We start from the raw sequence: 12,605 nt of genomic DNA, 5'->3' as shown, positions 1-12,605 counted from the left end.
TTTAATATAAAAAATGCCATATACTTTTCCTATGCTGCATAGTAATTTGAACTTATTTAATGTAATATTGTAATCTTAGGTTAATAAGTATGCATCTGGAAAATGTTTAATAAAATACAATACAATACAAAAATACAATACAATAAACTTTAGCACGAATTGCTCTGATTTATCTAATTTGTCCATTCCAAATATTCCATTGCGTGATCTTCGACATAATAGATTATTAATCGAAATAACTCATAAAACGAATTATGCTATGAATAAACCTATAACTAGGACTATATATCTAGTCTTCAGTAGTGTTATTAATTTTAATAACAGCTTATATAAGTTTAAACTTGAATTGTTTTCTATTTTTAACTAGTCTGTAAGAAAGCATGTAGTTATCGACATGTAGAATTGAGGTCGATTATGGTTAGCGCAAAGCATTTACAAAACACCAAAGGCATGTCTCAATTAGGTGAATCCAATTTCAAGAGGTTGTGTTCGCAACCCTCTCGAGGAGTTGCCAGCGCAATATATAGTTTCTCCAACTCAATTGTCAACCTCAACTAACCGTGGCGAATCCTGTTTCATTGACAGCCGAGGTTCTGGCGACCCCAAGTTCTTCATGGAACTAGGGGGTTGGGAGGGCAGGATGGCCTAGAAGGTTTAATGTGGTCATATAAATCGTACCCGAGATGGTGAGGCTAGTACCTTAATAGTGATTTGTTACCGGGACGTACCGGATCTATGTTTATCCGGCAAAGGACCATCAACCTCGGTAACACTGCACAATGCCTTCGGGTAGTGTCTTTATCGTTAATACACAACAACAAAGCATGCGCGCACAAATAAATGACTAGTAATTCAGATTGATATTTTTGACAGGTTGACTTAGCACATTCTTTTTAACAACTGACGACTTAGCACATTTACAAATCATTGCCCACAGCACGTAAAAATGAAAAATAAAAATATTTTTTTTTTTGGTGATCGATGTATTTTGAATTCAGTTTTAAAACTGCTTTAAAATAAAATTTTTCAAGAAAAGTGACTTAGCACATTTTCACATTAAGCTAACGATATATGATAATCACATTTTATACGTCAATAGAGCACGCAACAGACCGAAAGGAGCAACGTATTTTAAATAGTGGAGCCTATTCAATGTGGCCTTAGACTTGCGCAAATTCAAAATCGAAATAAAGAAGATTAAAGACTAAAAAATGGATTTCACCCTTAGTTGAAAGTTTTATAATATAAATCGACTCAACATTTTTTTCCTACTTATTGGTAGCCGCTATGGGGTTGTTGCGGGCTCCATTTACCACATTCAAGGTCCTGGGTTCAACTCCCGGGCAAACCAACATCAAACATTTAGGAACACATTTTATCAATTAGAAAAAAAGTTTTTCTATGCGGCTTCGCTGATTTGGCAAACAATAAATTCTCTTCGTATACCTCTCTCTTGCCTTATATTAATTTTTATTTTACTGATATACCCCTAACGTTTACAAGTATGTCGTTATTATGTGGTGTGTTCATTAACTTAAGATAATTTCTTTAAATTCCATTTCATAATGAATTTTGCTTCAATTCAAAAAATGCTTGCACACATAAAACGTTCGTGCGTATTGCATAGCACACTTTGTGGCGTTGAAAGTAATTTACCTATGTGAGTAGTAGCGAAATTTGCTAAATGGTAAACAATATGCCAGCTGGGACAACACAACAAAACAGAGTGCGTCAGGATCAAATTGTGCAATGTGGTTAGAGTGGCATAGTCGTATTTTGTAGTATTTGATGAGCGGTGGTGAAGCGTGTGCATATATGGTTAGCTGATTTTTAATTAAATTATGCGACTAAAAGTATGCTAGACATATGGTAACATACATTGATTTCGATTTATGTAAGTATCCCACAAAATAATTACGAAATATGTACATATATTGCAGCTTTAAATATTGATTTTAAGGGTGGCGTATCTATTCTGTAGCAATGCCTTCAGAGTCCTTACTTCAAACTAAAAATATGTAGTTCATACTATGGTATTGTAATTGATGCAGAAAATTGTTGTAATTTCGACATCGTGTTGCAAGACCCAACGACTTCGTGTTGCATTACCCGAAGGCCTCCAGGACAATGGTACTTCTGTTAAACTTTCTGGAACAAATGTTTCGATAGCGTACCTATAGCTCAAAGAATGGCGCAAAATTCGCTTTATAACATACCTCTCTGGCACGTTGTTCCAAAGATGCTAGCACGTTCACTTACTTGTATGGTCTTCTAAAAGCTAGTTGAGACTCGCAGTGGCCCCAAAACGCTCTATTGACTCCGAAGGGTTTAACTTTCCTTACTCGCTATTTGAGGTTGAAGAATTCGGTGCTTATTTTTCTTTTCTCAAGTTTGTTCAGACGAAATTTCTATAATGACTTCGAAGTTATCTGCGCGATCATTTTTCTCTAAATCGGATTGATTTACTTTCTTCCATTACGTAATTATCATTGAAGATTTGGTGGTATCATTTGATAGCGGCGAGTTCCAAATTTACATTTTGTTAAGATATTTCACTTGTAGCCTACGCATTAGCTTCGCTTCCTTTAGTGTTCAGTAAATTAATTCGGTTTTGTCTGGCATCAACTAAAGAAGTATGATGACTCATGAATGATATGGAAAAGTGATATGTATCCTGCCGGCCTGCCTTCGTATGTACAGCATAAGCAGAATATATCAGATTTCAAACTAGATAAGTAGGATGGAAGACACTGCGTTTAGTCCACATTCCAAAGGGTCACAGTAGATTCCAACTGTTCGTTGTTTTCTAGCAGATTGTGTAGGTCGCTGCAAGAATTATTACGCACATCTTTCAGAAGCAGCGCCTCACGGCGACCTTAGGAGACGGGGGAGTGCTTTTGGCTGTTTGTATGCTTTCCGCAAAGGGCACTAGAGAATAGATGACAAGTAATTTTTTACACAGTAAACAAAAGTAGAGACAGCATTCCATAATGCAAGACCGATAGTTTTATTGACCACACTGTACGTCATCAATTCTTTTAACTAATTCAGGTGGTTTGACGTGCTGGATACCCTAGAATGCCCTACCAAGGCATTGTCATATCTGCTTCATATCTTTAGAGATGCATCTAACATACTAAACCGCTGACGATAGAAGGATGCGAACGATAACACGCGGAGCAGCCCAGAGTACTATGCTGGGCTTCGAAACAAACAATATTTAGTAAGGCGAAAGATAGTGTTTAAAAAATTTACCGACTCAAAGAAGTAATCGATTACAAAAAAAAAAGGGACCGGTTCTGAAGCCGAAAACGAAATCAAACAAGTAAGGAAGGTTAAGTTCGGGTGTAACCGAACATTACATACTCAGCTGAGAGCTTTTGAGACAAAATAAGGGAAAATCACCATTTAGCAAAATGAACCTAGGGTAACCCTGGAATGTGTTTGTATGACATGTGTATCAAATGAAAGGTGTTAATGATTATTTAAAACAAACGTAGTGGGCCTTAGTGCTATAGGTGGACGCTTTTTCGAGATATCGCCATTAAGGTGGACCAGGGGTGACTCTAGAATGTGTTTGTACGATATGGGTATCAAATGAAACGTGTTAATGAGTATTTTAAAAGAGTTCTATAGGTGGACGCCTTTTCGAGATATCGCAATAAGGGTGGACCAGGGGTGACTCTAGAATGTGTTTGTACGATATGGGTATCAAATTAAAGGTATTAATGAGGGTTTTAAAAGGGAGTGGCCCTTAGTTGTATATGAGAAGGCGTTTTCGAGATATCGACCAAAATGTGGACCAGGGTGACCGAGAACATCATCTGTCGGGTACCGCTAATTTATTTATATATGTAATACCACGAACAGCATTCCTGTCAAGATTCCAAGGGCTTTTGATTTCGCCCTGCAGAACCTTTTCATTTTCTTCAACTTAATATGGTAGGTGTCACACCCACTTTACAAAGTTTTTTCTAAAGTTATATTTTGCGTCAATAAACCAATCCAATTACCATGTTTCATCTCTTTTTTCATATTTGGTACAGAATTATGGCATTTTTTTCATTTTTCGTAATTTTCGATATCGCCAAAGTGGGCGTGGTCATAGTCGGATTTCGGCCATATTTTATACAAAGATAAAGTGACTTCAGATAAGTGCGTGAACTAAGTTTAGTTAGGATATATCGTTTTTTGCTAAAGTTATCGTGTTAACGGCCGAGCGGAAGGACAGACGGTCGACTGTGTATAAAAACTGGGCGTGGCTTCAACCGATTTCGCCCATTTTCACAGAAACCAGTTATCGTCATAGTATCTATGCACGTACCAAATTCACAAGGATTCGTAAATTTTTGTTCGACTTATGGCCTTAAAAGTATTCTAGACGAATTAAATGAAAAAGCGCGGAGCCACGCCCATTTTGAAATTTTCTTTTATTTTTGTATTTTGTTGCATCATATCATTACTGGAGTTGAATGTTGACATAATTTACTTATATACTGTAAAGATTTTAAATTTTTTGTTAAAATTTGGCTTTAAAAATTTTTTTTTTTAAAGTGGGCGTGTTCGCCATCCGATTTTGCTAATTTTTATTTAGCATACATATAGTAATAGGAGTAACGTGCCTGCCAAACTTCATCATGATATCTTCAAGGACTGCGAAATTATAGCTTGCAAAACTTTTAAATTACCTTCTTTTAAAAGTGGGCGGTGCCACGCCCATTGTCCAAAAGTTTACTAATTTTCTATTTTGCGTCATAAGGTCAACGCACCTACCACGTTTTATCGCTTTATCCGTCTTTGGTAATGAATTATCGCACTTTTTAGGTTTTTCGACATTTTCGATATCGAAAGTGGGCGTGGTTCTAGTCCGATTTCGTTCATTTTAAATAGTGATTTGAGATGAGCGCCCAGGAACCTACATACGAAATTTCATCAAGATACCTCAAAATTTACTCAAGTTATCGTGTTTACGGACGGACAGACATGGCTAAATGAATTTCTTTTTTCAACCAGATCATTTTGATATATAGAGGTCTATATCTATCTCGATTAATTTATGCCGTTACGGATTACCGTTATGAGAACAAAGTTAATATACTCTGTGAGCTCTGCTCAGCTGAGTATAAAAAGAAAAGGATGTCAATAAAGGAACCGATTCCATAAAAGTAACCGGTTCCATAAACGTAACTGGTTCCATAAAAGTAACTGGTTCCATAAAAGTAACTGGTTCCATAAAAGTAACTGTTTCCATAAAAGCTAGCGATTCTAAAAAGGTAACCAGTCTCAAAAAGCAACCGGTTCAAATTTAGTAACCGGGTTCCACAAAATAAACAAAAATATTCCTAAATTGTGTTTCTGAAAAACATCAGCAATTTTCTTAATTAGAGTTAGAAAGGGCATGATTACTTCCATTCCAGTGAGGCGAGCATTTGTAACCAACATTGGATATCAACTTTTCTCCGGTATATATGGGTCTTTTTATATCATTACAGCTCGTTTTAACGCACTTACATACGCCATACATATATGTATATACACACATACATTGTCAACCCATATTACTTAAAAACCACAAGATGAGGAGGAGGTGTAAGGTTAAATGAAATAAATAACAGGAAGTGTTACAGGCAAACTATTATGGAAATGAGTTTTTACCCTATGCATATAAGTTTTCAAAGTCTAGCTAGAGTCAGGAGAAGAAGCGGGGAAATACTTAATAAAAGTGTGCAGTATGAAAATGTGTACAGCTTACATAAACCAGTTGAAGGAAGTGTAAAAGGTTTCATATAAAAAAATGCAACAAACGTCCAAACAAACGTCCAAACACACGTAAGCGAAATGCAAAATTAGTGAAGAACAGGAAGTGTTGAACAACAGAAGAGTGTTAGGTCTTACGTGTTATACGCCTTGAGGTATGCAATCTTTTTTACTTGAAGCAATGCAGCAAAATTCTTGAAGATTATGTAGTTTGTATTTATTGTTTTATTTTGTTTGCTACACAAATGTGTAGTTACAACTCTTGACAATTTATTGCATTATATTCATTTAAGACCCAAGAAAATTTTAGTTTGAGTTATTTAAAGTGTCAGACATAAATCGTTTTGCGCCTAAAAGCCTGGCTACATTCAGAAGCATGCCTGACGCCACATTTATTTTGTTTTGGTCACAAGCACATTTTTGACAAAAAACTAAACCACAGACAAGAAAAATAAAGTTCAAAACTAAGAAACACCATTCGCATGCCGATCAAGGTTAAGTGCTTGCTTTGTATTTTCTTCTGTATTTTTCATTGCATGAGAAGATTTTCATCGTAAGAACATTTTTGAGAATTTACGAAACAAAAAGATAAAATAGATAAATTTAAATATTTCAACTTTTATTTAAATGAAACACAAAGGGGTTTGCATTAAACAAGTTTAAAGTAGCAACAAACTCACTGATGCAGTGCTGCGCCATGGAATAGTACCACGTGTAGCATAGTGATATCGCTTGTTTAACATTTACAGTAAGTAAGACCCACATTATGTATGACGCTCACTCACATTTACAGTCACTAATGTATAATACTAAGGCTTCCATAAAGACATTCAGCAATCAAGCCCTGCAATAAATCCAATTTTCAGGAATCCCTGTGAAAAGTAATGGAGATAAATGATGTATATTGGAACGATTTTCCGTCATCCCTTGTCAAATTTGGTTTTGAGATAAACCGGTTTCGGCATTGCGCCGTTTCGAGAACGAAAATCGACACTGATGATGGCACAACGCCGAAACCGGTTTGTCTCAAAACCAAATATGACACGGGATGACGGAAAATCGTTCCAATATGCATCCTTTATCCACCCTGTCGGAAAATCAGCAAAACGAAATAAGTTAATGGAGATAATTTTCGGAATACCAACGAAGACATAAGCGATATAATTTTCAGAGATCTCGAAAAGAAGTAATCAGGCTAGTTTTCAGATTCCCGACAAGACACTAACGAAATTAAAAATCCCAACAAGTCACAAATAAGATAATATTCAGAAATGTCGGGAAGATATAAACGAGATAACGAGAAGGATATCTGAAGGGGTAGGGTACAGCAGACTGAGGAGCTTGGAATAATCCCGTGCTGGGCATGACTGTCGGCGCAAGTTTCGAGGAACAAAAAATATTTACAGAGGCAGTCAGGCAAATACCAGATGGTCCTGCTATTGTTGTTGGTGTTTTTGTTGTATTAACGATAAAGACACTCCCCGGAGGCTTTGGGGAGTGTTATCGATGTTGATGGTACTTTGCCGGATATAGATCCGGTACGATCGGTAACAAAGCACCATTAAGGTACTAGCCCAATCATCTCGGGAACGATTTGTATGACCTCATTAAACCTTCAAGGCCACCCCTCCCTCTCCATCCCTTAGTTCTATCGGGAGTTTGGGGTCACCAGAGCCTCGTCTGTTAATGAAACAGGATACGCCGCGGGTAGGTGAGGTTGACAATTGGGTTGGAGAAGCTATATATTGCGCTGCTGACGGACCGTTACGCATTCAATCCAAAAAAGGACTGCCTATGTCGGTAACACTTTCTAAGCCTTACACGTAGTAATCAGCCGTCGTGTGCTCATCAAGCTCTAAGCGCAAGACATGAACTTTATCTGAAAATACTTCGAGGTCTTCAAATATAAGGTAGGGTATTCACTCGACTACAACACTGCTGAGCTCAGACCCATAATTAAAACTTGGCCACACTTAGAAATGTCCATTTCATTCACCGCATCCTTATCGCTTCGATCTCCTCGTGGAAGAAATTGCAGTGACCCGACAACTTGAATTCGTGGCTTACTTGGAGTTCCTGATAAGATATACCGCCCACCCAAGCTCCAGCTCCAGTTAAAATTAATCTGTAGATACGTCCATTGCCTAGATAAGTATTTTCTATTCCTTTCCCCCAAATAAAAACATCACAGCAATCTCTCTTGCGCAAGCCCATACATAACGATGTGCATTAAGATCCCTTTATATCAAGCGCTTACCGACTGCAGTACATTGAGCACTACATTCAATGTCACGCATTGTGTTGTTTTAAGGGCTTCGCTAGTTACAGCCTCAGGTTTGCGTTGTGCAGATATCAACTTTTTAGCAATACTCGACCAGACAAGTACCCCAAAGAAGAGTATCGACTAAAATACTATTTCCACCCTCCCACCTCCAGGCTTTCCAAGCTCTTCTCTCCGCGTTTAGTTGTAAAGATAACTTCCTGTCTAATATAACCTCGATAATAAGCTATCAGATAATAATAGCAGTACTCTCTCTATCTATAGCTTGACTCTAAAGTTAATGCTGCTATTACATTGCACAACACTGTATATATAACACTTTCATTGAAGACCTTTGTGTTTTTGCTGTGGTGCGTACATTCTGCATCGCCAATATGGCAAATTGCCCAATTCACATACGCACACACATACATACGTAAGAGTATGTATTTCAACTTCAATATTACGGCCAGACATGGCTAGCGCCAGCCAAATAGGCAACTGGTTAGTGAGGGCCCGTCGGTGCCGATATGGATCCTATTGCTGGCACTCGCGTTATGTATGAAAGGAAACCTGATGACGTTTGCATTTAAGAGGCTTGCTACATATCAAAGGTCGCCAATTGTCCAAAACAAAAAGCGGTTGCAATAAATCACATAGTCGAGTGTCCTTAGTATCTACACTTTAGGAGTGACTGTCTGGTACCACACGCATTCTTTTTGTAAAAAAAAAAACAAACATAAACTATGTACATGCAAAAAATATAAACGTTTCTACGCATACAAATACCCTGACAGATACGTATGTGTTTGAAGGGATATAAGAAAATAGCTTAATAATAACGAAAGCCTAAAGCATACGCGTATCTGGAATGCGTCCTTTTTAATGAAATTTCGCTATTTTTGAGAGTTTCAAGTTTTGTTTCCCAATATATTAAGCAATTCACGTATGATAGATAAAATTTGCATCAGTCACAGTAACTTTTTAGCAACGTGAGTATATATAACCCTTCGTATATGCGTATGTATAGGTACATATGTAGTGTGGAAGATATGTCTCGAAATGGTTGTGTTTTGGCTGCTGCTTAGATTAGGGAAAGTTCAATGAACAACTAAAAATTAATTTTGTTCTCAACGTCATTGACAACGGTCGATATTTACGAGGGTGGGGCATTAATATGGTATGTATTAAAAGAAATATGGGCACGGCGCTAGGATCACATGCATGCTATTTATGTTGAAAACCTGCCGAGTGGGTCAGTTCGATGTGAACGTTTGTCATAAAGAAAGTCATAAGGTACTATATATCATATCATTCATGTTGTTCTTGTTGTTGTAGTAATAAGAACACTCACCGAAGGACTTGAGGAGTATTATCGATGTTGATGGTCCTTTTCCGGATGCAGATCCGGTACGTTCCGGTAACAAGCACCATTAAGGTACTAGCCCGAACATCTCGGAAACAATTTGGTATGACCACATGAAACCTTCTAGGCCATCCCGCTTTCCCACCATAGGAAACTAGGTATCGCCAGAGCCTTGGGTGTCAAAGAAACAGGATTCGCCACGGGTAGGTGAGGTTGACAATTGGGTTGGAGAAGCTATTAGTTGCGCTGGCAACCCCTTGAATCAATTTGGTATTTTAGTCGCCTCTTACGACAGACATACCTGCAGCGGGTATATTCTAAACCCACTAACCCGCGTGGGTGTCATAGCAGTCATCATATGGAATGATAGTAGAACTGTCTAGAATTTGCGAGCTGCTCCAATTAGAATCAGTTTTGTGTATGAGTTTTTTAATCGATATGTTAAAACGCAATTACGCTTATACTTACTTAATTGGCGCTAACCGTTTATACTATTATGGTCGTCCAACATTTACAGTCTCCACTATATAATACCAAAAATTGAATAAAGGCATTGAGGTTTACTGTCATTCATTTAAAGCCCAATCACATAAGAAGTTTTTCATATAGATGCGTTTAACTCAATCTATGCATTATAAGTAGATTGCACGTATTTTTATGGCGAACGGTAGATCGAGCAACGCAGGCGCCATCTGACATGAAAAAGTAGCCAACTTGCAGCTTTTATTGCAAGCAAAGCATAAGAAGAAGAATTTGATATTTACTTTGGCTAAGAGTGCTGGCACACTTTGCAAGTGAAATTATTTTTCCCACCCGTTGGTAATTTTTTCGCAATTAAAAACTACGTATAACAAATGAATACGGCACAAAATATGTTAGCAAGTGTTTTTGTTGTATAGGGAGAATAGTTACAACAGTGCTTCGCGAAATTTTGTATGTGAATGGGCAAGGCGAAATAAACTTCAATTGCCAAGTATGAAGTTCCTTCATATTTATAAGCGCAACGTCTTGGTTGACTGCGGCGACGTTACTGGAATGCATAAGCTTGCGTTAAACGCATCTTTATGAAAAATTTCATTGTGCCGCGGCCTTGATAGTAGTTTTGCTCTCATTTGATAGTAGTTTTGGTTCACCCGAGAAAAAATGGTTAGTTGTGTTAAACATAATTCGCCCCTAAATAATGATACGTGTGGTTACGCGCAGTCACAAACCTATTGCGATCTGAAAATTTCTATCCGAGGTACCAAAAAGGACCCTGAGTACCATCTAGCGGGAACAACACATCGGTGATTTGATCCGTTTTTGGCATTTGGGGAAATGTAAAGCAAATATCGCAGATAATATTCGGCAGATTACAAATACTTGAAAAAGAAAACTATTTTCTTTATTTCCAAATTTATAATCTCAATATTTGTTGTACATTTTGCTTTGCTCATACGAATATCAATGCGAATGTAGGAATAAAGAATTCAATTCATTCGAATGCATTAAACTTCCAAGTAGAGCAAATTAGTTGACCCTAGATTAAACTCACACAGCCACACTCACGCGCATACCAAAAACGCAGCCACTCACTTAACTGGCTATCGAGAAAATGCATCAACCCTCATTAAAAAAATAAATAAATAAAGTAAAAAGATTGAATGAGGAGATTTTAAATGCTGTGTTTGTTTGAGACTCGAATGCAGGTTGCCTACATCTTCGTTATAAGAATGCGAGATTCTAATCAAAAATATATGTAGATTAACCTGGGTCGATTTGTATGGACGAAATTTAGCCGATATCGCGTCATCGATTTCTCGATAGGATTTTGGGCTCAGGAAAAAAAGTTCCACTACGCATACCCAAAAAAATAATTTTCGAGCCTGCGAAAAAAATGGCGATAGGGTCAATTTTTCCACCAAAACACTCCCCAAAACCCAAAAAATATTTTGTTTTTTTGCGATAACAGTTTTTTGAAATACAGTTTTTTGGCATTAACAGTTTTTTGAAAAAAATATATTTTTTGGGTTTTGGGGAGTGTTTTGGTCGAAAAATTTACCCTTTCACCATTTTTTTTCGCAGGCTCGAAAGTTATTTTTTTGGGTATGCGTAGTGGAACTTTTTTTCCTGAGCCCAAATCCTATCGAAAAATCGATTGCGCGATATCGGTTAATAAATCGACCCAGTCTAATGTAGATATATGTATCTTTGTAAATATGTAAGAGAATTGCACACACAATTCATACAAAGCAAAAATATAATTTTAAATTGAAAAAATTATTAATTGGCGGTTCTTTCGAACTGCGAATGGAGTAAAATTCAATTTTCTAGTGCATTTATTATGAATCATGAAACTTCAGAGAGAGATATTGCAATCAATTTTATATACCATAATAGCTGGGATGAGATCATTTACTACTGAATTGAATGGCATTGTTTGTGTAATAGTGTAATATAAAAAATAAATGTGTTAAGTTGTAACAGGAATAAATAGGACTTACGGGATTGTAGTGTGGAGAATTGTGGAGTTTGGTGGCTTGGGGTCAACTCACCTGAAATGATAAGAAAGTACAAAAACGTTAAAATTTTATTTATAAATCAGGAAACTTATCAATACAATAAAGAGCGGTATTTGTTACCTAAAGCCGGAGAAAGTTTTTGGTAATGGGTTCAAACCAAACAGAAAAAGAAGCTAGCTAGAAGTAAGCTCGTAAATACAAGTTGGTAATCAATAAAGTAACTTACACTATTATCTGTTTATTTTCTTTGAAAAGTCACAACTTTTGTATGACAATGGCCTAATATTATACAAGGTTGGTTATTTCTGCATTACTTATCAGCAACATAAGTACCAGTCAACTAATTTAATGTATATACACATTTTTTTCGCAAGTTTTAAATTCCACGAAATAATTGATATTCCAAATCTTATATATCAAATTTTCGTGTCACAGTGTTTTTGGTTGAACAACTTCGAAACGGCTCGACCGATTCTCATGAAATTTTGTGAGTATATTACGTAGATTTGAGAATCGGATGTTGTTGTAACAAGCACCATTAAAGGACTGGGACTTGGACTCTGGGACTGGGACTATGACTGAGACTGATACTGGGACTGGGACTGAGATTGAGACCGAGACTGAAATTGAGACTGGAACTTCTCTGGAACTGGGACTGGGAATGGTAACGGCAATGTGAATGGGACTGGGACTGGGACTGGGACTCTGACTGAGACTGATA

General features: G+C 37.0%; 1 protein-coding gene across 12 annotated transcripts in view; it reads right to left on the bottom strand.

Moving 5' to 3' along the window:
* The window catches only part of LOC137253296 (phosphatase and actin regulator 1-like), a 763,209-nt gene that overhangs the window by 400,902 nt on the left and 349,702 nt on the right, over positions 1-12,605 (bottom strand). For 4 of the 12 annotated variants that reach the window (XM_067789971.1, XM_067789970.1, XM_067789973.1 and 1 more), the window contains exon 3: positions 11,867-11,917. The exons of the other annotated variants lie outside the window; for them this stretch is intronic. In XM_067789971.1, the coding sequence (XP_067646072.1) occupies positions 11,867-11,917 (51 nt within the window). The remainder of the gene's footprint in view (positions 1-11,866; positions 11,918-12,605) is intronic. 12 annotated transcript variants of the gene reach the window in all.

This window comes from Eurosta solidaginis, chromosome 5, assembly GCF_040869045.1.
Source record: "Eurosta solidaginis isolate ZX-2024a chromosome 5, ASM4086904v1, whole genome shotgun sequence".
Lineage (NCBI taxonomy): Eukaryota > Metazoa > Arthropoda > Insecta > Diptera > Tephritidae > Eurosta > Eurosta solidaginis.
Note: the sequence above shows the minus strand (reverse complement) of the source record. Positions and strands in the feature narration are given on the sequence as shown.